Below are 27,703 nucleotides of genomic sequence, written 5' to 3' on the forward strand. Positions count from 1 at the left end.
CCTTTTTTTTTCTCTGAAAATGTTGTCTGCAGCTGGAATGGCCATGCTTTGCCTTCTCTACAAGTTTGTCCCAAGCAAATGACATCTTGTCGTGGGCTTTACTTCACAGTTTATCTTAAATGCAGTCTGGAGGGCACTGACACTATCCTAATTTTGTCATTTCCATTACAGTATTTTAATTTTCATCTTGTTGCTGTAGGTGCCAGTAAGTCTCAGGTCAGAGTAAGAAGTGAGCAGAGTGAACTGTTGGGTTTCTGTCTTTCAAAAGCTTTACATTCCACCTGGAGGTGCATGATGGAGATACTAATGTTCTGCAAATGGTGTTAAACTAATCTTTTTAGCAGTGAAACACAGCTTGCTTGGCTTAATGTAGTCAGGTGTCTACCTGATCAGGAAAGCCCAGGGCTAAGCTGCTTACCAGCACTTCGTTTTGAGGCATTACACTGGGTGTTCTGTACATAGCTGGTGGGGAAAACAATGCCTGCATTATTTTTCAGATTGACCCCTAAGTGCATTAAATGTAATTATAAAGCTTTGTTGTTTTGTGCTGTCAACCAGGAGTGTGTTCGTGTAGAGATGTATCCCTTGGAGGCTTCCATTTGGGTTCTGGCTTTGGGTTCTGGCCTTTATTTCCATTTTCATTGGCAACAAAGGGAAGGTCAAACATTCTTTGGGCTTCAGGAGGGGCAGAGCTGATGGATGCAGCAAGGTCCAGCAAGTAACATCTTCTAGCAGTAGTTTGGGGGAAATCTGAGCTTTTGAACTCCTGAAGGAATATCTGGCTGCAGAGTTTAAATCCCTCTTTGTGGGGCCCTTTCTGGAGCTTCCTCCTTGGAAGCTGTGAAGGTTTTGGGGTTTTTTCAGCTCCTGGGATGTCCTGCATGGGTGAGCAGTACATGAACCCCAGGGCCTGAGGTTGGCATTCTGGGCAGTGCCTGAGCTTCAGAGCTCACAGAGGAGAGGAGATCAATAACTGGTTGGCTCAGGTGGCTTTCCTGGATTTGGAGGCTAACTGGAAATCATTAGGAGATGATGACTCGGAGCTCAAGCTTTTCAAGTCACCAAACAGGAAGGGCTTAAAAATTGCCAGTGTAATTTAGCTGCAGTCTGGAAAAGCAAAATAAATCAATACAAAACCAGCACAGAAGGTGGGAGCTGACTCTTCTCTCCTGGTTGTCTCTGTAAAGGCTGGGGGGGGGTGGGTTTGTCTCAGCTCTGGGGGAAGGCACTGAGTCACGGTGATGTACACCATGCCTGATCCATGGCATCACAGGGGTGCAGCCTGGCTGAGAGCTGTGCTTCAGCACTCACAGCCCAGGCTTTGGCTCAGTGACAGGGATGCATTTAAGTAATTTCCTCCAGTAAGCTTCTCTCTAACAAAATTACAACGGGCAAAAGTGTATTGTGATTCAGGTCAAGGACAGAGGAGCAGGCAGAAGCCCAGGGAGGTGGTTGGGCTGTGGTTGCTCCTTATTGTAACAGTAGGGTGATACTTGGTGAAGTTTCCATTTAAGAGAAGCTAATTAGCATCTCTACTGATGACTTCATGTTTAAATTAAGGTCTTTAACCTGGCAAGTTCCCTTAATCATCCAGGTCTTTCCTTCCAACAAACATTTGCTGCTTGGGTTTATATTCTCAAATATTTGAGATGTTCTGAGGTGTTGGTCAGGGGGTTGGGTTTTTAATTCTTGGAGTAGAGAGAGAGTTAACTCTCATGTAGCTGCTGTGCTTGGCCTCTTTAATCTGCCACCTCAAAGAGCTAAAATAGTTTGTGAGGAGACCTCACAAATCATCTCTTGATGACTTTGTTGTTGCAAAAGATGAAACGGGTTTGGTAAACTCCTTGGGATTTTCCAGGGGTTGCCCTATGCTAACTTCAATCCTGAGATGCTTAAATCAAAAGCCAAACATTTGCATTTTTAATCTTTGGGCTTTTCTTTAAAGGCTCTTATGTTATTTTTAACTCCAGCTCTCTGCCAAAAGCTTGCTTTTTTATTTTTTCCCCCTTTTGTTTTGGATTTTTGGGCTGATGAATCCCACAAGTTACTATGTCATTGGCGTAGTGTGAAGCGACAGCAACAGAAAGGAAGAAAAATCTTGATGCCATCTGTTCCAGTAAACATGATGTACTAAGGTTAGATTTCAAGCAGATTTGGATGGCACATTCCCAACAGAAGCTGCTCTCTGCTTTGGATGGATGGCAACCTCCAGCATGAAGCTTTTACTCACTAGACTCTACATGGTTTTGAACATGGCATGACCAGGTGCCAGGCTTAAGTTTAGTAGAGGTTTGGTGGTGTTTTTTTTTAATTAGCATTTAATCTTTTCATATTGGGATTGGGATCTGAGAGGGAAAAAAAAAATCTGTATGAATTAGTATAATTCACTAACAGCAGATGCAGGTTGCTTTCCGAATGCTGGTAGTCTCCCAATCATTGTGGCCTGAAATAGAGGGGGACAGATTTGCTTTCATCTGCTAAGTAGATTCCTCTCAAAAGATTAAATGCAAAATGTTGATCCAAACCTGGAGCTGGAGTTCCCAGTGGGTATATTGGCGTTTCAACATCTTTCTCTGCATAATTTATCAAAGCCCTGGCTGAAGAAATTCAATTTGATGTCTGGTTCGTTTTACGCAACGAGATCACACGCGCCTCAAGAAGCCCTCAAGAATGAAACGGTGTCAGGATCCAAGCTAAGCACATTAGCCCCGTGTGAAGGGCTCCTCCACAGCTTCCTTTGCAAGTGCAGGGAATGTCAGTCCTGGATGAATTTAAGCAGTGCTGCCCCTCAGGAAAAAGCCAAACCAAGCAATTGTTGAGGGTGGAAGTTGTTGTGGAAACCGGTGATTACTGCTGAATGGAGCAGGATGCTCTCAGAGCCTCTTTGGACTCCTGGAATAAGATTAAGTGCCTCTAAGTAGTTTGAGTTGCAGGGTTTCAAATGACTGCTTCATTTTCAGTAGGGCCTTGTAGGCTCAGCACTGGAAACATCAAGCTGTGGAGAAGGTGTGTGTGGTTGGGTGGCTTTTTGGTAGCCAGCCAAGAAAGTTGGGCTGTTTGCTTTTGTGATGTGTCGGTGTGCTACTCGCCCTTCAGACACAAACACACACACTGCTGGGGACTTCCCTGGGCAAGTGCCAGATCCCAGAAGAGGCTGAGTGAATTCTTGGGGCGGGTCACAGGATGAAGTTCAGGTGTTGGTGTGGGTAGGTGAAGCCTGAGCCTGGGATGGAGCATCACATCCCAGCTAGGGAGACTTGCTGGGGGCTGGAAAAACAGGAAAATAACCCCAACCCCAGTGTCCCTGCCCATGTCACTCCTAATAAATGCTCTCTTATTCCAGTTGCATCAATACTTGCTCTGCAACAAAGCTAGGCAGGCTGTGGATGTTCTGTTTAGGGTATCAGCAGCTTTCTGGGAAGCAATTTCCCACTAACAAAGGCAGGAGATGAATGGCCAGCCCGAGCACAGGCTTGAGGCAGTGTAGGATTTTTTTTGCACTGCTCTATCCCTGTGTTGGTCACAGCTTGGTTTTATGGCCTGGATCACAGCTGGTGGCTTTGCTCAGGTCCTTCACCATCTGCCTGTGTGCTTTTCACCCGTCTTTCTCTTGAATGCACCTACAAGAGTTCATAGAATCATAGAATTGGCTGGGTTAAACTTGTGCTGAAATAATTTATCAAGAGCTGAAATAATTTATCTATGTTTAGATCCCCAGATACTGTGTTCTGCATAAAGGAATCCTTTGTTTTAAATGCCTGCCTCTTGCTCCAGAAAGTCTTTGTTTCTCAGGTTGAAAGAGAGAAGGAAACATCATCCAGCTGATCACCTTGAACTCCTTTGGCCTTCTTTCTCTGTCCATTCTCTCAGCAACCTAACTCCAAGAAAGCAGTGAGCTGGATCCTGATGTAACACGGCTGCTGAGATGGCAGAGAACCTGCTTTCAGAGGGAATTAAAAGGGAGATCTACAACCCAGACAAAAGGCATTTGGAAATTGAGGCTGAAATTCCTAGATCTGGATGGATTTGTTACGCTTGATTCTATTGAGCAAGCTTTTGCAACTCCCTTCACGTGGGAATTAAGCTGATGAGAAGAATACTTCTCAAATACAACTGTATGGGAGGTTTTCCACAGAGCATCTATAGCCTGTTAATTCCCTCTTTCATTGCAGGGCACTGACTAGAATGCATCATTGTGGTCCTTTTGTAACAGAAGCTGGTGCATTTCAAGAGCATTACTGTTCTGAAATGGCCAGTGTCATACTTCCTAGTCCTGTGTGTGCCAGCAGCTAAACTGGTTTGCTCCAGAGAAGAATATTGTAAAGATATCCACAACACTTCAGGCTGCAAGCTAAAGAAGAGAAGTGAGGAGCACTGCTTTCTAAGAGTTGAAGTGCAGAAGAGAAGATGACTTGGTTTGCTTTGCTGCCTTTGGTTTCAATTTGGCTTTTCTTGTTCCCTTTTATTTGGCCTTTTTTTGGCAAAAAGTGGAGTCTTTATTCCCTCTTATCTAAGGGGCTGATAGCTTTCCTCACACTTCTGTGATTTAGTGCTCTCTGATTATTAAGTTGATTTTGATCACTGAGGACATAACAAGCATTAAGCCAGAGCTGGCAGGAGAATGGTGTCAAAGATGGGGTTAATGTGCATTTAGCTGTTTGTAGCTAAACTTTGTAGTTATCCCCCTGATGTTTGGCTTGGAGAGCTGTTGTCACTTATACTTATTAAATTATTCTAAGAGGATGCTATTGACCTGCCTGTAACCTGCTTCTCCTGCTGGAACAGCAGGCTGGGAGATTTTTCCTGGTTTTAGCAGCTAGCTTTAAATACTCCAGATCAAGTACAGCAGAGATTTGTGTTTTGTAATATCTGCTTGGAATGACTTCTGTGCTCTGTGGTATCTCTTCAAATGCATCTCTGAGCAGCATCCACCTAACAGGATGAATCTGCATCACATCTAGGATGACGTCCTTGGGTGATGAAGAGGATTAAAATAGTCATTAAGCTGCAAAATACACCACATGTCCTGTAAAGTACAAGATAAAGATCCAGACCAGAACATGCCAGAGTGGGACAATCCATTGGGATGCATCAGGATGTGAACATCTTCATCTCCAGCCAAATGCTCACCTTGCAGAAGGATGAAACTGGGGCTGAGTCTGCACATGGGAACTCTCAGCCTGCAGGCATCATTGCTGGTTTTCAGGTGGTTTTTTTTTGTCCTGTCTCTGAAGGGGTAGCTGGTACCCTCTGCAACACCCTGAGCAAAACTTGATCATGTCTTCAGCAGTATTTGTCAGCAGCCTGTAGTGCTGAGGGTTAACTTTGGGAACAGCCAGTGCCCCCCAAAGCAGAGTGCTGCTCTTACCATTCCTGCCTCTCCAAGCTATTATTTAATTCCCTTTTAATGGCAGGTATAGCTATGAAAATACAAACAACCTTACAACCTTTAATGGAAACATTCAGCTGGATAGTCCAGTTGTCTTTGCTCTCCAGCCTTTGCACATGGGAATTCATTTTTTCAGCTACCTAACCTGTTTTCTTCCTCAAACCAGTATAAAATAAGATACAGAACTTCTCACTGGGACATTCTCAGGGCCTTTTAAATATCCCCAGCCTCATCATTGGTATCCCTACTGTCTGGGCTAGCTGGGAATTTTGCAGGGAGAGGCAGCCTCAAAGATAATTAAGTCACAATCTGTTCAAGAGCTTGTTTGTGCTCTCATTTATTTTCATCCCCCTTCTTTTTTTTGTTTTTTAATCTCTGAAGTAAGAATATGAGAGAGTTAATATTCTAGCTGTCTTGTTCTATTGCAACATCAAGCTGTAATTTCAACATGACTCTCAGATGCTGAGCTGTTACAGTATGGGAGATCTGACTGTATTCCATAGGGTTAATCCCCAGCAGTGATTTGCCAGACCCTGGCAAGGTGGACACAGCCTTGTCTGAAGTCAACAGCAAAAGAAGAAAAAACAGATCAACAAAGTCAACAAAAAAAAAGAAAAACAAAACAAAACAACCCTGCTCCCAGGTTACAACTTTTTATGCAACGTTTTCATCTTTTGACTTTGAGAAAGCTCTGGTGGAACGACTCAGCCTATGGGTAGGAAAATGATGAGCGGCCTTTTGCATCAATACACCAATCAATCCACCTCACAATCACTGTCCTGGTGATGGGATCTACATCTGAAGTCAGCATTTCCATTGCTGTCCATATCTGCTTTTAGGGCCCAGCAAAGTAAAGCTTGTCAGGGATGGCTAAGCATTTATTTTATATTTTTTCCCCTTCACTCCAGAGTGTAGAATGCCAAGTAAGAGCATCTGAGCAGGCAAAGGAGTTCTCCTAGAAAAAGTAAATAGTCCCTTCTTTTTTCCTGGGTGATGGCTTTTTCCAAACTGGAAAATAAAGAGTTGTTTGGAATCTTTCTGTTCAAAATGAGACTTTTAGTCCTTACTGGTCCTTCAGCTGGAGAATTCTAAGTCTTTAGGAAAAAAGAAAAAAAGAGCTTTGCTGCTAAGATGGACAGCTAGGACAAAGAGTTTGAAAAATTGAAAAAAACATCGTAAAGACCTTGAAGAGGATTTTCTGTTAAGGTGATGGAAGTTCTTGGGTGTTTACTGCCTCTTCAAGTCATAACTGCATTGTCTAAACCTGTTCTGCCTGCTGTTTTTCAAAGCACTTTCCCTCAGTGGTGCAGAGCAGGCAGTTCTTGCTTCCATGTTGGTGATAAAGCTTTCAGCTCGTGATGGTTTTGTGCTTCAAAGCCTTTACTGAAGTGTCCCATTTCTTAAAATGCCTCAAAGAACTGACCATCGGGTGTCTGCAGCTGAGTGATGGGAATCCTTCCACCCAGCTCATCTTCAATTGCAGCCTAACCAAGCAGCCAGAAAAGAAGAAAGCACTGCATTCCCTCCCCTGCCTTGAAAACATCCACAGAATGCTTAAGGAAACCTCAAGCAAAATAGGTACCAGTGCATGCAGAGTGCATTCTTCCTCCTGAAATTGCTACCAAGTTGAGATCTTGTTTTATCAAAGGTAAAAATTGCTTCTCGTCTTATTTCCAGTCACTGCTACACCTTCTTATCCAGCTCAGCAGTCTGAAGAGCTGCAAAATTCAGTGTGTGTCAATCTCAGGTGTTTGTAAAACATCCAGAGCTTGTTAAATGTTATGCAGGGCTGGCCCTGGCATATTTGAGCTTTTAGGCTGCCTTCTCTTGAACTGCTCTTCCTTTCTGGAGCAGTGAAATGAGCAGAGGGCATCTCAACCTACCCAGCTGTAGGAAGTGCTAGAAATTACCACTTCATTTTCTGCTGGCTTTAAGCAGTTACTGAAGCTTGAGTTCTGTTGCTTCCCTTCAAGATGCTGTACAATACATCCATCAGAGATCCAGAATGCTTCCCTGGCTAGGGTATGATGCTGTGACTTCTAAACCCCAGCTGATAAGTCAATGCTTCAGAAGGGAAATGCTGCTAAATTAGTCAAGATTGCCTTAAAAGAGCAATAAGTTGACATCTCAAGTTATTACTGTGGTTCTCCTCTTTCAGCTGCTCTGGAAACCTCAGGGGTGCTTCAAAAGGCTTCAGCATTTGCCCTCTGTCTTGTGTCAGATTGCTAAATCCAGGTGTTTGAGCTCTTGGGGGTAGCTAGAAATCCACCTTTTATCCTCCACCTTGGAGGAAGGAAGGAAGCTGTGAGATTGGAGCCTGAATTCTGCTGAGAGATGTTTGGCTGTTGGGTGGCAAGCTTAAAACCAGACAAACAAGGCTGTTGCCATCTGACTCTTGGAAATAGGAGGTGTTGCTCCACCTGTCTCCCTGCACTTCAGACCCTTTGCTGTTTGGCATTCTTGAGAATTTCTTTGCCTCCAGCCATTAAAGCTTCTTGAAAGGTTCTGTACAAGCAGTAATGGAAGGTGCTGAATGAAGGATGCTCCAGAACAAGCCATGAGCAGCTCTCAGAAATAATAACAGGAGGAGGTGTGGGGAAAGCTGTGTGGGGAGATGGTTTTGATTTAAAACACCAATTTGTGTTATTTCCTAGGTAGATTTCATGAGAGCCAGAGTTAAGGCTCTCCTTGGTAAGAGCTACTAACTGCTGTTTTTATAGGCCTGTGATTTATAGAATTAACCTCTGCTTTTGACAGAAAAGCTTTAAGTGCAAACTTATCCTCAGTTTGGAGGCTGGAAGCAGTGAGGCTGTTTCATTCTTTTGGTAACATGGTCATTTTGGTCTGGTTCAGCATCTGCTTGGCAGAGCAGCAAGGATGAAAACAGCCCTGTGTTTGAGCTGTGGGTTTCCTGCTTTGAAAAGGAAGGTGGTCACTGGCATGGTTTGGAAAGCCAGGGCTTAAAAACCTCATGGTTTCCTCTTCCAGATTGGAAGTTTCATCTGGACTTTTTTGAAGGGTGGAATTACCAATTAATTTGCTTCATTTGGCTTATTTTTTTGGTTGAGAAGATTATGAATTTGGGGGTGGAAAAGCCTCAGCATGGCCCTCAGGTTCAGCAGGGCCAGGGGTTGCTGGTTGAATTCTTTCTGTGTGTTACAGAGAAGTTTGTGTGGAGCCTGAGTGCAGGACTTCTGATGCCAAATGAGAATTCTCTCATGTTCCAAGCCAACTGCACTCTGGACATATAAATAGCCCATCTGCGATACTGAGCATCTATAAAGGGAGGGATATTTTAGCTCAGGAATGATTTGAAACCAAAGCCACACCCTGTGCCCACTTAATCTTTCCTTTTTTTTTTTTTTCCTCTAGGTATATTTTTCCTTGTCACTTCATGTTCTTCCTATAGTGGTCTCTCCATTGCAGGCTTTTTTTTTTTTTGTAAAGCTCCCTGGGAGCTTCCCAAGGTCTTTCAAATAAATCCTCCTGCTGTTTGGAGGAGTTTGTTGTTTTGTACCCCCTTAGAGTGCTAAATCACTTTGAATCAATAGCAGAGGTTTGGGTTTTACATGTTTGGTAACAATAAATCATTCTCTGCATCTCCTTTCTGCTGCTTTTGTCCAGGTTCTCTCCGAGTTGTGATGAGCCTCAGCCCACCAGGTATTTTTTTTTTGCTTGGTGTTTGCTTTGAACACATTGTTTTGAAGGGATGGAAGATCCTGTAAATGTGTTTTCCTGTGTATTATGGAATCTCTGTCTCTTGGTAACCACAGCTGTGATATTCACTGACTCTCAAGTATGTAAAGTGCCTTTAAGATGGAAAGGACTTGTTCTGGAACAAGCTTTTACAAAAATCCACATCTTGGTGTCTTCATGTGGTGGTGTCAGTGGAGCCTTTGTGCTCTGATAATTTGTAGGAACAACAGTGAGAGGTAGGTATGAAAAGAGAGTGGATTGTTTCTTCCAGCCTGGAAGGAAACACAAATCACAGCCACTTCTCCTACACTGAGTTTTGGGTCTCCCAATTTTCCTGGCAACATTACCCTGGGGCCTTTTTTCATCAGTGGATTTTTAGTGTCCATGAGAACATCTCCTTGCACTGAGGTTTCTCACTTGCTGGCCAAGCTACCAAGACATTTTGGGGCTCTGGTTCAGTAATTCCTGTGGGAAAGGAGGGATTAGTCTTGCTGTGCCAGACAGAAGGATGGCAGGGACTGGAGGCAAGGGGTTGAGGATTAAACCAGGTTGAACCCACTGCCAGGTGACCTGAGGGAAGTCACTTGACTTGGTGCCTTAGTTTAGCCCAGGAATAAATAGGTCCATGTGCTGGGACATGACTTGAGAGTTGCTCCATGAAGAAGGTGCTTTAAATAGTCCCCCTGTCCTGCTGAAAAAGGGAAGGAAGTGGCTCTTAAGTGCAGCTGTTGTCCTTTGAATTAAAATTAAAAATGATAATTCTATTAAATAGATTAAGTATTTCTAAGGTGACTTTTGGACTGAGCTGTTCCAGTCCCAGCCATTACCCAAGCTCTAGTTAGGAAAGCTTGAGGCCTGTCAAATTTTTTTTTTTTTTTTTTTAAAAGGACACAGTTCTGGATACAGTAACATTTGTTCAGGGACTGTTCCGACTGAGTCGGTCTGAACTTTGTCTCTCCAGGGGTGGAAAAAAAGGATGCCAAAGGCAAATCTGTTACACAAACAACTGGGGGAAGCCAAAGCTCTGCTGAATAATGGCTTTGAGACTGGCAGTGCTGCTTTCCCTGCCTGGATGTGGCAGCTTCTGAGTGCAGGTGCCTGACAGATTATCTGCCCACTGACTCATGGGTGGAGCATGATCAGATGGAGGAGAGAGGAAAATAATCTGCTGCCTCATTGGTACCAATTCCAAGGACAAAAAGGCTGCCCCTGAGTTGCAGGTACCTGGAAGTTTCCCCTTTTTCTCTGCAGCAAGGGATGCTTCAGCCTTCAGCATTTTTTTTTGCTCTCCATAACACCTGGGTTGCTGTTGGCACAGATGATCACATAGATTATTGGCACCAGAATTGTTGGAAGCAGCCTGTAAGCCATCAACAGCTAAATATAACCTGCACCCAGTGCAGCTCCTGCCTTAGCTTTCCAGTTTTTATGCTGGGGAAGAATCCTCTCTACTACAAAAGTCAATAAAGGATGAGCAGAGGGAGGAGAACTCCACCCCTTCCAGCAAGTTCAAAGTAAGCCAAAGTCTTGCTTTGCTGAGATTTCTGCCATTTCAATTCAAAAGCAAACACAAGCTGGTATTATCAGCTTGCACCAGATCTGCCTGCAGACAATAATTCTTCCTGTCTTGGACTTCTGCCCATGTGCATTATTGTAATTATCAGCAATTTAGAAAAAAATAAAAAAATAAATAAAGCAATAAAGCTAGGATGAGCTGCTAGGCTGTAGATTTACTGCCTGCTGTGTCAGGCATTCATTAGCCTTCCTGGGTTCAAGCCACCTATCTGCTGGAGAAAAGCAGGAAAAGAAGCTAAGGAAAACAGTGTGAAACATAATTTGAAGCAGGAATTGGAAGCTCTGCTTGTGTTTACAAGTCAGAAATCCAAAAGCAGGGAGAATTATAAGTATTTTGTGTCGCATCAAGTCCCTCTGCCAGCTTCCCTCACTTCACTGATGTGTTGGTTTCCTTGGCATTAATTCCCAGGTGAGATTCCAGCAGTTTCAGGGCTGGATGGCACATCAGGACCAGGGAAGGCTCAGCTCTGCAGTTCCAACCCAGCTGTTCCCCTCCCAAAAGTTTCAGCTGAATGCTTGGTATCAGTTGGCACTGTCAGAGTTTGTGGCTGCAACATCTCTTCTTGATTATTTTTTTATTTGCGCAGATGTGTGTACCAGTTGTTCAGCCAAGGAAGGGATGAAAAGTTACAATACTCAGGCATTTAAAGGTGGCAGAAATCAAGGGTTATGCTCTAAGGTAGGCTTACAAGGTAGTAACAGGACTCATTTTTGTCTCAGGAACTTGGAATTCCTCAGTGGTCTTGAAGGGGGGTTCAGTTTAAACCTTCCATGTCTGCAGGTCTTACTCTGACAGTTGTGCTCCAGCCAGAATAGGAAATGTATATTTTAAGAAAGAGAATCCACGGAAGCTGCTTTTTTTTTTTTTTTTTTTTTTTTTTAATTCTTTTTAATTAACTAAAGGTGTGAAGTGTAATTTATCTGGATGGGAACTGTGCTGAACACCATGTTCTGCAGTCCCCTCTTGTTGTGGTTCGTGTGCATTCTGATTTAATAAACAGGATTGCTTTCTAGGGGCTTTGCTTAATTAAAAACAAACAGCACAAGTCATATGTCAAAGCACTGCCTGGCATCTTTTTGTCACTGTAGCAGCAAATAGTCCTCCAATAGTTGCAACTCTTCTGAGCAGGACATGGGATCCAGCCTCCAGACTACCCTGCAAGAAAGGTTCTGGATTTTTTTTGGAGGGAGTGGATGCCCTCAGGAGCTATTAATCTGTCTTCTCTGGCCACCAAGTCAATGGAATTCACAACCAGAGGCATGTTGAGTTGGTTTTTTTTTTCTTTTTTTTCAGCATCTTATAAATCCTAGGGTCTGGAGGTTGAGTTTTAAAGCAACTTAAATCTTCCATGGTTTTTCTCCAGCTGGGGCTGCCTGATGGAAGGCACAAACAGTTTGGGTTCTCCTGAGAGGATCTTGATGTTTCTCAAGCTTTGCAACCTTTTTACCCTGGAACCAGGGCCAGGATATTATGGTGCTTGTGCAGTTGTCAGCTCCTGGGCACATCCTCTCCCAGGTTTGTCCCAAAATGTTAGCTGGGAGACTTTCTTATTTCTAGGCTGCATCTTCCTAGAGTGTTCCTTTAGAGTTGATGTGCTCTGTGAGCAGCTCTTGAGCATCAATGGAAAGGGAATCTTTTAAGATTTCCTGCTAGGCTTCAGCTTTTGCTGGAATAAAGCCTGATTCTGGTTAATTTGATCAGCTGGGCAAGGTTACTGTCATGTTTGACCTCAGAATTTGCAGCCTGGAGTTAAATTTGGCATTTTGCAGATACCTTTGTGCTGTTAAAGAAAGCTCTGGGGAGCTCCCTGCTGTGCAGTGTCATTTCTCACAAAATGAACTCAGCCCTGAAGTCCCCAGCAGCATTCCAGAAGGTTTTCCTGAGCAGCATTTGATAGGGAGCTGAGTGAGGAGGTTTAAAACATCCTGGCAATGCAAGGCAAAGAACAGGGGTGTGGTTTTTCATGGCTGGTTTTTTTTTTCTGAACCAGAACTGCAGAGGTTTGTGTGTTTCTGGAGCAGATGTGAAATATTCCTTATTTTACAGAACTGATGGGATTTCCTGTGCATTGGTGGGCCCAGCATTGAAGTAGAAGCACAGTAGGGAGCAGAAATGACTTTAAAATCACCACAAAATTCCTCTTTGAAGAAGGTCTTTGTGCTGTGTGATGCCTGTGGTTTCTCTACCCTTGCATCCCTCCTTTGAGATGGTGAATACATGCTGGAAAAAACGGGCATGGAGAGCATAGAGCCTGGGCTCTCAGATCAAACACTGCCCCAAGTTGTGAAGAGGCTCCTAGTATTTAAAAGACAAGATATTTGGGCAGAGACACTTCCATCAGAGATGAAGAAAAAGATTAAGGGGCCTGAATTCCTGTGTTTTCAGGTCCATAAATCAGGCACTGCATGAAAGGGTGAGGAATTTAACTGACAGTAACTGGCCAGAGATTTATGTGTTTATGGAATCAAATACCACTTTGGGCTTGGAGAGCAAAGTGGATTACAGAATTACACCAAAAGGCAGAGCAGAATTTATCATGAAACATCTTGTAAATGCAAATGCCAGTGAGGAAAGGAATGGTTTCAGTCTTTTCCCAAGGAACATTCATCGTGCTTTCATTCTATGGATATGTATTAATAGGGTAATAGCTACTAAAATCTGGATGAACTCTTCCATGATGTGGATGTTGTCCCTCCAGTCTGCTTATTCCAGAGAGAGAATAATTTGCTCCCCAGCACTAAAAGAGACAGCTGCTTCCATTTATGGCTGGGAAATTCCCAAAGAAAAATGTGCTGTGGGTTTATTTGTCCCTCTGCAACGTGGAATGAGTGAATTCTCTGAAGGGCTTAACTAAGGATGTGGCTTTAGCCCAAGCTTCGTGGTGGTTTACACGTTCCCCAACCCTTCTTTTGCAAGATGATGCTTGAATGGAGACAAATAACCTGGGGCATTGGCAGACTGAGTAATCTGCTTTGATTTTTGGTATCAGGGCAGTTCTGGGGTGTGACAGAAAGGGAATTTGTCCCCAGAAACTCTTGTAGGTGACTTCCTTCTAGTTAAGGAGCAAGTGTTAAAGCTGTGGCTTCAGTGCTTCCACTGAATTCTGTGGGATCTCCCCTGTATTCTTTTCAGGACAGGTAGAAGGAGATGAAAAGAACAGATGAAATAACTGATGGGATGGGTGGCTGTGGTGGATTGTCAGTGGTGAAAAAAAATGGAAGCCCATTCCTCAAAACTCCTCCTTCCTTGCAGGCTGTGGGGTGGAAGGTGCAACTTGGGTGCCCCAGAAAGGTAAAACTTGGGTGTCTGGAAGTTCCTGAAGTTACTCCACAGTGCAACTGAAGAAAAGATTTCTTCCCTGTGATTAAAAAGTGGTGAAATCAAGCAAGCAATTAGTCTCATTTGTTCAGCTGTGAATTGGGGCTTAGCAGGTTCTGGTAGCTACAGCAACAGCCTCACTGATATGCAAACCATCTGAGCAATCCCCGGAGGAGGAGGAATGATACCTTTGCCTCAGTGCCGAGGTGTTAGGCCGGAGGGAAAGACAGCAAAAGCAAACACCAGCTTGACATCAGGGTGTAAAGAGGGGGTGGCTGTGATTTCAGGGGCTTGGTACGTGTTTGAACAGGAGTTCTGCTCATGTGAGGGCTCCTGGAGGGATTCCTCAGGGCTGTTTCTGCAGCTCTCCTGCCTCTCCAGTTCCCTTATTTTGCTGCATCCTTCTTAATTTCCTTGGGAGAAGACAGATTTCAAGCACAGGCAGTGCTGGTGATCTTCAGACTGTTCCTGGTGATCTCTCCAAACCATTCCTGACCCATCCATTTTATTCTCTTTGGATGTGCTGTGTTCTCCCCCTCCAGGTTAAGGCTTTGGGCGTCTTTGTTCCTGTGCTTCTTTTTGTTCAGAGTTCAGCTTGAATCTTAGCTCTGGTTTTGTGGTGTTGTCATAAAGCAAACTGGGGCTGTGGATTTGTTCCCACGAAAGTGTCAAGGCTTGTGGTGTCTGGAGAAGGGGTTGTTGGTACCAAAGAGGTGTTTGCTTACAGAGAGGGGAAAAAAAAAAAAGACCCTTTTTCAAAGTTTGTATTTGTGTGTTTATAGTGTAAAGAACCATTCCAGGTTTGCCTTTTTCTTCTGAAATGATAGAGCATAAGCAAAGAGCTTGGGTTTTGAGTGACAGAATCCCAAGAAATGGACCCACACTGAGCTTGGGTTTTAAGTGACAGAATCCCAAGAAATGGACCTACACTGAGCTTGGAGGTTTGTAGGGACTCAGGAGCATTTTGTTGATGGGGCATTGATGCCCATATCATTAAATATTGCATTAATTTGTGAGCTGTACCAACACTGTGTTGAAATGCCTCCTCTCCAGGCAGTGGGTTTGTGTGTTAAATGAGGAGGAGGGGGAGAGGTGACTAAAGTGAAATGGGAGATTTTGGGTTTTTGGGTTTTTTTTTTCCCCCAAAATCCATCGACTGGGAGCTGCGTGCAGGGGTTGTCTGGTTGAATTCTTCTCTAGGCTCCTTGATTTGCTTCAGGCATCCAGATATTGCTGTAAATTGAGGTGCCCACAGCAATATCTGCATCTTGGAGTGCAGGTGAAGTTAAAGCTGGTGGCAAGAGTGGTGCTGAGGGCAGTGCCAGGAGCAGAGCAGCCTTAGGGCCAGTGCTGCCCTGAAGCCTCTCTGTAGTGCTGGTTCTAATCTGCATTGTCTGAAGTGGGTGAAATGGATTTCATTCCCCTAAATGCCTTATAGAGCTTTTTATTGAGGAGTTCATCTGTTTTGGTTTGGGTTTTTTTTGCCTCCTACCTCTTCTTTTTTTTCTTTTCCAACTGCTAGGAGTTACGTTCAGCTCCCAGCATCCCCTCAGTCTTTTCAGGAAAAAACCTCCCAACTCTGCAATTTAATTTAATCCCTTTTTTTCTTCTGTTGATCAGCCAGGAAGATTTCAGAAAGGGAACCTGACCTTGTTTTCATTGATCAGTCTGCAGTTTGACCCCAGTGTGGGTCTGGGATGTCAATTTTTTGTCTGCTGGTACAGAGTGGGGATTGCACAGAAAAAACAGGCAGTACAAACATCCATGGGAGAGCCTTGAGGGGAGGCAACAGGTTTTCAGGAGCTGGTTGCAGTGGTTTTTTTCTGATCCAGCAAAAGTCATCTTTGGTTGCATGTTTGGAAGAGAAGTTTAGGTGTTTCTGCCCCAAATATTTCATGATTTGGGGTGAAACATGTGGCTTCAAGCTTTGTGCAGTGGCAAGTTAACTCCTGCCAGAAGTTATTGGTATGAGTTATTTCTCTTTTTCAGATCCTTCTTGAGGTTTTTTTAGCCTTTGTGTGTACAAGCTTTTTAAGTGTGAATTACTCATTTGTGGTTTTGGGAAGCTGCTGTTGCAGTAATCAGAATTTTTTTGGAAAACCAAACACCAGGCTGGTAAAAGTGTGGGCTCACCAGCTTTTAGGAATAGGGATACAAAGTGAGTTTGTATTTATTAAACCAGAGGTCTCAGAAGATGCCAGAGGGCTTCTGGTTCTTTGAGTTGTTCTGCTTTCTGTCAAGATAAAGCAATCAACATGTTTTGGGTTTTGTCTTCACAGGCACTGGCAGCCAATGCTGGGACAGGGTTTGCAGTGGCAGAGCCCCAGATTGCCATGTTCTGTGGGAAGCTAAATATGCATGTGAATATCCAGACTGGGAAATGGGAACCTGACCCTTCTGGGACCAAGAGCTGCTTTGGAAGAAAAGAAGAGATTCTGCAGTACTGCCAGGAGGTGACTTTTAATGGGGAGGGTTTTGCATTTTCACCATTTCTAAGGGAATTGGTTTCCAGTTTTGGTGGTCAGCAGCCAATGAACCCTGCAGGACATGACCTTGGGTTTGCCAAACTCAGTTCCCTCATGTGCCACACTGTGTTACTGCCCACAAAGAGCAGGGAGAGGACCCTGCAGTGGGATTTAGGAGCTGCCTCTGGTTTAGATCAGGTTCCAGTGCTGCAGAATGTCCTGGGGCTGTCAGTCAGAGGGATCTGACACCTTGGGCTGTCAGTCACACCACATCCGGGCTGGAAAATGTTTCGAAGTGTTTCACAGGGCTGATATAATTGGGGCTGCATTTGATTCCTGCAGGGGAAGGCTAAATATAAGTCAGTGTCTGGACTTAGGAACTCAAACAGGACAGAGGGATGATATTAATACATCAGAAACAGAGCAGGAGTAAGGAAGCCTGAGGAGGTAGCTGGGTATTAGCTTGACAAGTGACAAGAGGGTCTGAGGATGTTGCTATAAACCCAGTTTGTTGGGGATTGCTCTCTGCCAGAGGGTATTGAGCTGCACCAGACAACAGATAAATACTTTTTCTCCACTACATTGCAAAGTGTGGGTGAAGGCTCCTGCTCCTTGACCTGGCTTCCTCCTCTCACCAAGAAGTGGTGACACATTCCATTTCTCAATCCCTCTGACAAACAGCTGGGACTTTTTTTATGTCTTCAGCTTCTGTAAGCTTATTCCAGAAGAGAATGGGTATCTGTGTGGAAATTTTCAAGTATGTTTCTTGTTTTTTTTTTTTCCTCTGTAGAGAATCAGCCAAGCTGCTTCTGGTTAGGAGCCAGTTTGCAGTCTCTGTGTCTGGGGACAAACCTCTCTCTGTGTCTTCTTCAACAGATGTATCCAGACCTTCAGATTACCAACGTGGTGGAAGCAAACCAGCCTGTTGGCATTGACAGCTGGTGCAAGAGAGGGAAGAAGCAGTGCAAGGACCATGCTCACATCGTGGTGCCCTACAAGTGCCTGGGTGAGTGTGATGTGCTGGTGCATCCTTGTGGGAGCAGCAAGGAATTGCCTCTTGGCCTCTTGCAGAGGAAACAAGAGTTTCTAAGTCTCAAATCACCTTCCTGTTTCCATGTCCACCTTCCACTTTAATGTCTTTATTTCCAGAAAAGGGACCTCTGCCTTTTCTTGAGCAGATGGACAGCTTGATAACAGCTGTGGTGGAGTTATGGTGCCTGGCATGAAGAAGAAATCCCCCTTTTCTCTGACTGCCATAAAACCTGAAGGCTATTGTATTTGAGTCTCACAATGACACTGGGATTTAATACTCTGATCCTATATTTGTGGAGCTTTAATATTTTGTTGCCTTGGAGACTTAAATGTTCAGTGTGTTCAGGCTTCCTGCTTTGGTCTTGGCAGGAGATCTCTATTCTATTTCAAGGACTGTATTTAAACTGCTGTTTCAAAGAGGCCCTGATTCTTGCAGCTGTATCCCATGTCCCTACTTTGAACTGTGAAATAATACCAGCTCAACTGAGATGGATTTCATGGTGCTTTCCAGAATCTATCCACCCACTTGAATCAGGGAAAGTCTTCAACTTATTTACCTTGGGGCTTTTGACCTGCAGGGTGAGCCTGTGCTGCACTGCTTGTGTTCTTAGGAGTAAGCTTGGTCTCTGCTGGCTGAGCCTCTTTTCAGCTATCCACAGGAACAGACTTGTTTGGCAAAAAGTTCTGTGTGATCTTGGAGGGTCTGATTGCTGGGAGGGTTCAGTGGGAACCAGTTATCCTCATTTGTGTCTCAGGTTTAAGGTCTGCTTGGACAGAACACAAAGCAAGCTGCACAGCTGTAGAGTTGTGCTGTCCTGGATGTAATGACTTCAGGCATAAAGCACTTCATGAGGAATGAAATTTCCTGTGGATCCATCCTGGGAGAAAGATGCATCTTTTTAGAGAGACTGGAGACATGGGAATATTGATGTTTGAGAAGCAACCCAAACACAGCTGATTAGATTGAGATTTGCTACTGGAAGGAAGGATGAAAGCAAGCTGACTAAGGAGTCACCTTCTTTAGAAAAGATCTTCCCTCAAGCATATTCACCAGCTGAAAAATGAGCTGATTTTAGGGACACTGCCCTGAAATTTGGTAGGCATTCCATTACCTGTTCCTTTTTAATTAGTGCCTGTCATGGTGTTCTTGACTATGTTCCTGGCTTTCAGATCTGAATTAAAGTCCATCTGGGTCTAAAGTACCTTCTTGTTGTATTTAGCAGTCCATAATTTTTTTTTCTCTGTTCCTGGTCCTGCTTGTGTCTTCCTTTGCTCCCTTAATGCCCAGACAGTTTTGGGGTAGGCTCTTGGCACCATACCAGGCTTAACCTTCTCCTTCCTTCCCCCACCACTGAAACTGTATTTTGTACTTCAAAGGTGAGGAAGGGGAGAAGAGGAGAGTCCCTTAGCACTCACTGAACTGTAAAAGGTAACAAAAGAATGATGGGAGCAAGGCTGAGCCTGGGGAGGTGTGAAAAGAAACTTCTGACAGCTCTGGGGGGCTGTGATGTGACATGCGAACACTTCTGGCACCTCTGATCTGAAAAAGGTAGAGGAATTTTTCTTTTTTGATAGCAGTGGCCAGGAGTGGGGAAACTAGAAGGGTTTTGCAGTCCCCACGTGAATTGTGCCAACCTCCCATGTGTCATCTGGAAAGGTGTTAGGATTCAGTGGTTTTCAAAATAACTGTTTCAAAATGTTTTGTTTACTGATTGTGTTTGATCAGTTTGAGGCTTCTGCCTTCAGTCCCCAGAACCACAGTCTCTTGATATTCAGGTTTGGTCAATTTTAGCTTTCTTATCAGAAACTTCTAAGCCCACATGAGAGGGGAAGGAGGAAGGATTATTGCTCAAAATCATAACTGCCTTGGTTTGAGAGAGGAAAATGAGGAAAATACCATTTTCCCGTAGTGTCTATTAGTTCAAAATGTAGCTTAAGTTAAAAGGGATGATAAATGATAGTTCATTTCATTATTTTGCAGTTGTCATCACATAACCTAGCCCTAAATTCTATTCATATGAGTCTTTCATGTTCTTTGACAGTTCTGCCTGGAGACTTCATGAGGAAAGGTATCTGATTTAAAAGAACTTTTCCCCTATTTTAACAAAGGATTCCTAAGGCTGTGTAAGGTGTGTTGCTTGGAAACACTTAGTCTGAAGATCTTTTCCTGGTCTTCTCAGAGAATTTAGGTACCTCTTTATTTTAAAATGAAGTATCTGGCATTGAAATCTCCAAGTGAAAAATTTCCAGGTTGAGAAAATCACGTTTTGGATTCCAGTAGCAATGTTTAGGAGGACTTCTGAGCTGTGAACAGAAAGTTGTGCTTGTCATCCTGATGCTTATTTGATTTGTGCTGGTACCAAACTGAGTTGTGGTGGAAATTCAGGCAAATAGCTTCTAAATCCCAATAATGCAGGGTCAGTAGAGACTGAGTGTGGTAGAAATTCAGGCAAATAGCTTCTAAATCCAAATATTGCAGGGTTAGTAGAGACTGAGTTTCTCTCTCCCTTCTTCCTCAAAAGCACAAGCTTGGTTTTAAGGTGGTGCCAAGATGTCCTCATGGGGCTGTGGTTATCTCAGTGTTGCAGTGCAGTGCCTTTGATTCTGGTTCTGCTCTTTTTTTGGGCTTTATAGTTTGTATTTCTCCAGCTCTCTGTTTTGCTTAGAACCATCTGAGTCGGGGAATGTGCTGCAGTTGATGCTGAATTAAACCATCTGGAAACAGTTTAAAACAAACCAAAAGCAAACAAGACTTATTCAGCTACCCAGCTCCTAAAAACACAGATAAAACTTGGGGCACCTAAAAATTTCCAGGCTGTTAGAGCAGCAGACAGCATGACCTGACTTTGTGGTGTGGATTGGAAATGGGTGAGGAGGTGGTCTGAAAATGTTGGTATGGAGATGCAATCTGTGTGAAATCAGGGGATCCTGTCTGTTCCATGAACAGCTGTGTATTAATGTGCATTGTAAACTTTGCCTTCAGTTCAGGGTTTGCATAATGGTGCAGCGATCCTGTTTTTGTTTTTTTTTACCTTGGAAATTCAGGCTCGTATTTTCTATCAGTAGCTGCGGGTCTGACTTGGCCCTGGTAAAATGACGCCAAAACCTTCAAGGTATTTTGTAACAAAGTGAACTTTGGAGTACTGATCCTGGCTTTGGAAGCTGGACATGTGTGAATTATATGGATGTGTTTTTTTGGTTTTGTTTTCCAGTGGGTGAGTTTGTCAGTGATGTCCTGCTGGTCCCGGAAAAGTGCAGGTTCTTCCACAAGGAGCGGATGGATGTGTGTGAAAGCCACCAGCACTGGCACACTGTGGCTAAAGAGGTAATTAAAGCCCCGTGACAAGAATATTTAGACTGGATTTGTCCACTTGGATGCTGTAGTGTCAGAGGAGAATGACATTTTGGAGGATCTATTATCATAGAATCATAGAATCCTTGGGGTTGGAAGGGACCTCGAAAGATCATCTAGTCCAACCCCCCCTGCCAGAGCAGGGCCACCTAGAGCACTTCGCATAGGAACGCGTCCAGGCGGGTTTTGAATGTCTCCAGTGAAGGAGACTCCACGACCCCCCTGGGCAGCCTGTTCCAGGGCTCTGTCACCCTTACAGTAAAAAAATTTTTTCGAATATTCAACTTGAACCTCCTATGCTCCAATTTACACCCATTACCCCTTGTCCTATCACTGGTCACCACTGAGAAAAGCCTAACTCCATCTCCCTGACACTCACCCCTTACACATTTGAAAACATTGAGGTCACCCCTCAGTCTCCTTTTCTCTAAACTAAAGAGACCCAGCTCCCTCAGCCTTTCCTCATAAGGGAGATGTTCCACTCCCTTAATCATCTTATTACTCCTGTGTTGCAGTCTCAGTGGGCTGAGGTGTAGAGCAATGAAAAAAATACTTTAAAAAGTACTCAAGTGACTTTAAAACCTCTGTAGCTGAGTTACAGGAGTGGAAATCAGGTCTCTAGGATATTGCTTGAACAACAGCTTGTCCTGTGCAGGGTAGGGATCTACAGGGGTCGTAGGGTGGTTCCCATTTTTCATGCCCATTTTTGGGTTAATGTACCTGCTGCTGCTGGGGATTTGGTTGGGAGTGCTGCACAGTTTCATTGTGACTGATTAGTGGAGGTTTTACATAAGAGATGGATTATCTTCTCAGAATAAATCTAGCCTGTGGGGTTGTGGGTTTTTTTGGGTGGTTTTTGTTTTAATCTGACTAGCAAAAATATTTCAGATTCTCTGCACACCCATTTGAACTGGGGGTAATAAAAATAAGAACATGGTGAAAGGTCCATGTTTTCCCTTTTGTAGAAACACCAATTACAGAAACAGCAGCATGATGATCAATGGTGAAGGTGCTGGAAAAGCTGAGGTTAAGGATGCACCAGTTAAACTTCCAGTTCCTTCCAAATCCTGGGAGCAAGAGCCCATTGAGACCAAGCCGTGCTGGCAGAATTGCCTTTTAATTGGAGAGAAACTCCTTCATGTCGAGCAGATTTAAAAATCACTTGCTTTCAACATACTTGGAGCACTTTTCCAGAAATATTTGGCTTGTTTTACATCCGTGCAGTAACAAAGCAAAGCACAAAAGGCTTCTGATGTACATAATAGACCCTTGCTAGCTGCATTCTTTCCTGGGGCGCCACAGAGCCATGTGTTTTCTTAGCTTAAGAGAAGTCTATAGACATAATGGTTAATCACAGTTTGCATTTGGCTTTTTCTTGAATTATCTGATTGATTTTCATCTACAGCCTGTTAAAATAATCTTGACATCAAGTCCATCTGAGCCATTATTCATTTATTCCAATGTAAAGTTTCATAGATAAAACTTAATGAAATGGCCAGCCCAGAAAAGCAAACACCAGTTCTCTTTCTTTCCAGTGCTCTCACCCTTGGCACAAAACATCCAGTTATTTTTGCTGAACTCAGCCAAGCTGACAAATGGGCAGTTTGTAGGGGCTGAGGGATGTTTATATTAACAACAGGCTGTGAATCGGTCCCTTTTCTGGGGATTTTGCTGAAGCTCCAAGTTCCAAATCAGTTTTCCTTTGATCAGACTTGGGTCGTGCTGTTGTCTTTTTGCTGTGGGATCTAAACCATTGGTAGCAATTTTGGGATCTGTGATGGGCAAACTTTGGCTTGATGCACAGCAAGTTTAGCATGATGCTCAGCTGACATAAATGGGCTCTTCTTCCAGGCCTGCCTGACAGAAGGGATGATCCTGCACAGTTATGGCATGCTCCTGCCCTGTGGAGTAGACCAGTTCCATGGCACAGAATATGTCTGCTGTCCTCAGACCAAAGTTGTGGATGAGGCTTTGTCCAAAGAGGAGGAGGAGGAGGATGAAGATGAGGATGAAGACTATGATGTTTATAAAAGGTAGGGTTCTTGCTGGCATAGGTGTGAAGCTGCTTTCTTAATATTTCATACAGGGCCCGTCTGGGGAGGAGTGAGAGAATTTCCCTCCTTTTGAGTGTCCCAAAGATGTGTCCTGAGTCTGAAAAAGCTTTGCAGAAGGACAGATGGCTTTAGAGTGCTGTTATTAATATAAAACCCTCCTCAGTTCATCTGAGGCAGTCAGTAAGACTGTCTGGTTGCTCAATAGCTGCCTCCTCCACATGGGTCAGACTTTCCCTTGCTGAAAAGAATCTAGTGAGAAAATGCAAGGAAAGCTCACTGAGCCAGAGGCGTGGAGCAGCTCTGCCTACAATCCCAGATGTATCTGAGGAGGGAAGTTCCATTGCTGGGCTGATCAATAGCTGGATGTTTTCTGGGGTTTTTTTTCCCATCTCCCCTGTTTCTAAAACAGCTGAAAATAGAACCATTATTCTGGTACCTCAAAGGCTGGCTCCAAAGGGATTATTAACCTTGATTTTTTTATTTCCCCCCCTCTGACTGAACTGTATCCCTACAGTGAGTTCCCTACAGAGGCAGGAGTAGAAGACTTCACAGGCACAGCTGTGGAGGAAGATGAGGATGAAGAAGATGAAGGTGAAGAGGAGGAGGAGGTGGCAGAAGATCGTGATTATTATTATGACAGCTACAAAGTTGATGATTACAATGAGGAGATCCCCACGGAGCCCACCAGTGACAAGGCTGCTTCTGAAAAAGAAGTCAGCAGTGATATGAAATGTAAGACACATTCCATGGGCCTCTTGCTTCCCTGAGAAGCCTCCTTGTTGGCTGCCAGTTAGTGGTGGCTTTTGTGATCAAATCGACTCAGTGCCTCTTGGAAGTTTTCATTTGCCAGGGAAGTTAGCAAACAGAGGGAGAAGCTTGAGGGTGCTTGTGTTTTGAGTGTTGAAATGAACTCTTTAGAGCATGGGCCATATGTTTCCAGATAAACAGCTCTGCTGGCAGCAAGCCCAGTGGTTGGCACAGAGAATGAGCACCTCTACCAAGGTGCAGTGGTGAGTCAGAAAACACAACAACGACAAAAAAATCTCAGCGTGTCCCCAATCATCTCTAAGAATTTAGAATCGTGGTTTGGGGTCATTGCTGTGGATTTGGTGTTTTCTGCCAAGGTAGGAAATGGAAGCTTTGAAGTGGGCCATGCGCTGCAGAGATGACAAAGGTGCCATTTAAAGGTGAGGAAGATACCTGGTGCTGCTTTAATAGCCTTTGCATAAGCCTTTTTTTTTTTTTTATTTTCATGGAAGTCAGCCACTACAACTGGTGTGCTGTTACTCTATGAGTAAGCCATACTTACTGCAGTAGTAATACCTACTAGTGATAGCTTTGGTTAAGTGGTATTTGCCATTGCAGAGGGCATCTGGTGGTGGTGTGGTGTCTGTGTTAGACCATGTCCTCTGCTTTCTGTGTGGAAGTGTCTGCAGAGAAAGGGAGGAGAGGGAGTGAAATTCAATTAGCTCCAGATCACTGAATCATTGCCAGCACTTCTTGCATCTTTTTGGTCAAATGCCAGCATGCTGCAGATAATTTTACTTGCTGAAACAAGGCTTAGCTCATACATGTACTGGACTGTTTTGGATCTGCAGATGATGACAGACTTGAAACAATTGGGGTCTCTGTTTTGGGGGTACTCAGTATATTTTTTTTCTTTCCTCCAAAGTACCACAGACAGTTGCTAGCTCACACCATATCTGTTCTCCTGCCTCAAAATAACCCAGCTGCTTATATTACCTGCTTCTTGTGAAGTTGCCCATGTGCCATGGTGACTTGGAGTTTGAATATTTAGTGTTTTTTTCAGGATTTTAGTGGCTGGCATTGCTGTGGCAGTGGTATTCCTTTTGCTTTAGCCTGCCTTCTCAGTGGCTCCGAGACCTCACCTTTATGATGCAGGGTGTCTCTCCAGGCAGAGTGCTGCAGAACAGGACATCTTTGGGTGCTTTAAGCAGCCCTGATGGGGTTTCCTTTCCATCACGTTGGTTTTGCACAGTGGAGGCTCTGCCACTGGGACACCCCAGGCCATAAGGCTGTGGCATCAGCAAAATGGATTTTGCTGTTTTAGCCTCTAGCTAAGCAGAAATCACTCTCACAGGTGAGAGCTCCCTGTTGAGACAGCTGCTGGGATAACCTGGTACTGCCTGCTAGCTCCAAAGCTCTCCAGGAGCTGCCACCTCCCTCTTTGATGCCCTTTGTAGCCCTTTTCATGATTGCTTTGGCCATGGTAAAAATCCCACTCCCCCCCTGAAACTGTCGGACAAACCCCTTTGCTGGGGGAAGCGGCAATGCTGGCGTGGCCCAGAAGAAGCTGTCACCAGAGAAGCCGCTGCAGCTTTGAAGTCACTTGGCAAGGCCTTTGCTCCTCACCAGCTCATGTTCTAACCCATCTCCTCACAGCTGTCTGCTCCCAGGAGGCCATGACAGGGCCCTGCCGGGCAGTGATGCCTCGTTGGTACTTCGACCCTAACAAGAGAAAATGCGTTCGCTTTATATACGGAGGCTGCGGAGGCAACAGGAACAATTTTGAGTCAGAGGAGTATTGTATGGCTGTGTGTAAAAAGATGAGTAAGTCCTGCCTCCCACTGGCAATTTTTTTGCAGCTAGCCTCTGTCTGTGTGGCGTTTTGGTGTCTCCTCCTCCTTGCCTAGGTCAGGAGAAGCTCCGTGTGTAGCTCACCCTCTTGGTTCTGGTGTCTGCAGCGGTTCTGTCTGTCCTTTTGCAGCAACCTCCTCTTGTCTCTGCTTCTCTAGGTCTTCAGGGTCAACTTCCCTGGGGAAAGTGGCTCTCAACAGGTGTCTGTGCTGACTGTTGGCTTGTGGCTCTTGCTGAGGGTTTAGTTGGCACCTTCCAGGTCTACAGCAGGGAGCAGGGTCTCTAACCCCTTGTGTGAGCACACAACTGTTTTGTTTTTTCCATCTAGAAGGGGAAGCACTTGCTTGCTCTAGTCTTTGGTCCTGAGGGCTGCTACTCACCATTCTCTTGGTAGTAGATGTTTTCTTGCTCTTAGATTGTGGGAAAATACAAAGAGAAGTGGTATAGGATTCAGATTCCCCCTATCATCTGGGTTTGAAATATGAATCACGATTCAGTTTTCCTGCATTTATGAGAGCTTGAGGGTTTTGGCACCAGTTTCAGCTGGCTTTTATGTCAGATGATAAAACTCTCCACCCCCCCCAAAAAAAAGGCATTTTAACCTCCTTATTAATCTTATTGTTGAACTCCAGCACTTCCACTTCAGCTACCATTAAAGCCTTTTGAAAGGCTTTTTGTGTTATCTGGGGCTTGGCAGTCTGACTATACAGCCATAATCCTATTTACAAAATGGGCTTCATGCAAGTGCTTTAGATTGGGCTGATCTAACTGAAGTGGTGAAATAAAAGATGCGGATGTCAGGAGCTTTTTGTACCAAAGTTTGTCTGGTTGCAGAGGGATTTGGGGGCTGGAAAGAGGCTTCTCTGTGTCCACAAATGCTGTGAGCAGGCCCAGAACACAGGACTGATTTGACATCCTTTGCACTCAATAATTCTTTGCCCTTCTTGACTCCTCCTTCCCTCGTCAGACAGTTCATGGATTCAGGTGCATGCTTATCTGCAAGGTAATTAGTGTGGGGTTTTTGGAAGCAGGGTGTTTTTAGATGACGTGTTGGAGGCCTTTTATCCACCAGAATTACTCAAATGGTTGAAACATTGCCTTAAATCTCCCTTTCTGCCTACTTAGTGCTAGATGGTGACAACAGTGCAGAGTTCACCTTAAATCCTTTCAGGAAGGGCTCTGGAATGTGTGGTTTCTAAAACCGTAGTGCAGAACCTTTTTGTTCAACATTTCCTGGTGTGGGTTTTTGCAGATGCTCGAGATTGTCAGTTCTGAAATGTTACTTCTCCCCTTGTCAGGGTTGAATGTCTTAAAAGATCCCAAGTGTCCAGTTGGGGACAAGTGGATTTGTCACACTGAGCCTCCTCCTGTCACTGTCTTGTCTAATATCATTGCCTGTTAGTCCTGCATGGTGCATCTGGTAGGGAAGGTAGGTTTGAAGTGTAAAATCTAGGGTGATGTTTTGTGGAGATTGATTGCCCAGCTCCCTAATGATATTAATGATGTCTGGAGCCAGCTTGCCAGCCAACAGCTAATGCAGAAAAAGTCACTTGAGCTCTCCAGATGCAAAAAGGAAGAGGAAAAACCGAGTTCTTTCTTTTGCAATCCGAGTCGTTCTGGTGCTGGAGGTGATCAGTGCTCCTCTCAGAGCTAATGAGAGGACCAGAGAGGTGCTGGCAGCTGCAGTGCATGCAGTTCTTGGGGTGATGTGATTCACTGATGCTGTGCAGTCAATTGGCAGCTTAAAGATACCAAAACTGGACTGGTAGGTGGTGGTGGTTCAGTCACCTCTGTCTGCCAGTTTCTTAATCGTGCAGGCGTGGAGATTCCTCTCCTTACCTGTTCCTTTGCATCCCAGCCCTGCAGTTCTCTGACCCCAGGTTTATCCTTCCTTTTTTTCCCCAGTGCCAACTGATGATGTGGATGTCTACTTTGAAACCCCAGCTGATGACAACGAGCACGCCCGCTTCCAGAAGGCAAAGGAGCAGCTGGAAGTCAGGCACCACAACCGCATGGACCGGGTGAGCTCCTGCCTGCTGTCTTCTCTGCTCCACTCTGTACTTGCTGCCCACTGTGGTTTTGCTTTTGGTTTTCCTGTTCTGCACAAACTGATGGTGAACTTGACTTCCTTCCCTGTGTTTCTGGACTATGGGCATCGCTGGGCTGTTAGAGTTTCATTTCCTCAGAGTGCTGAGGCCTGGGAGGGGACACACTGGGCTTGTT

The 27,703-nt window shown here is 44.4% G+C and overlaps 1 protein-coding gene across 6 annotated transcripts in view; it reads left to right on the plus strand.

Annotated features, from left to right (window-relative positions):
* APLP2 (amyloid beta precursor like protein 2) overlaps nucleotides 1–27,703 on the plus strand; it is a 45,504-nt gene that overhangs the window by 4,470 nt on the left and 13,331 nt on the right. For 4 of the 6 annotated variants that reach the window (XM_030464876.1, XM_030464877.1, XM_030464878.1 and 1 more), the window contains exons 2-8: nucleotides 16,259–16,432; nucleotides 17,321–17,450; nucleotides 20,689–20,801; nucleotides 22,680–22,861; nucleotides 23,397–23,614; nucleotides 25,286–25,453; nucleotides 27,386–27,501. In XM_030464876.1, coding sequence (XP_030320736.1) covers nucleotides 16,259–16,432; nucleotides 17,321–17,450; nucleotides 20,689–20,801; nucleotides 22,680–22,861; nucleotides 23,397–23,614; nucleotides 25,286–25,453; nucleotides 27,386–27,501 — 1,101 coding nt within the window. The remainder of the gene's footprint in view (nucleotides 1–16,258; nucleotides 16,433–17,320; nucleotides 17,451–20,688; nucleotides 20,802–22,679; nucleotides 22,862–23,396; nucleotides 23,615–25,285; nucleotides 25,454–27,385; nucleotides 27,502–27,703) is intronic. The other 2 variants (XM_030464880.1, XM_030464881.1) reach the window with 1 other exon arrangement.

The sequence above is a fragment of the Calypte anna genome, chromosome 24, assembly GCF_003957555.1.
Source record: "Calypte anna isolate BGI_N300 chromosome 24, bCalAnn1_v1.p, whole genome shotgun sequence".
Lineage (NCBI taxonomy): Eukaryota > Metazoa > Chordata > Aves > Apodiformes > Trochilidae > Calypte > Calypte anna.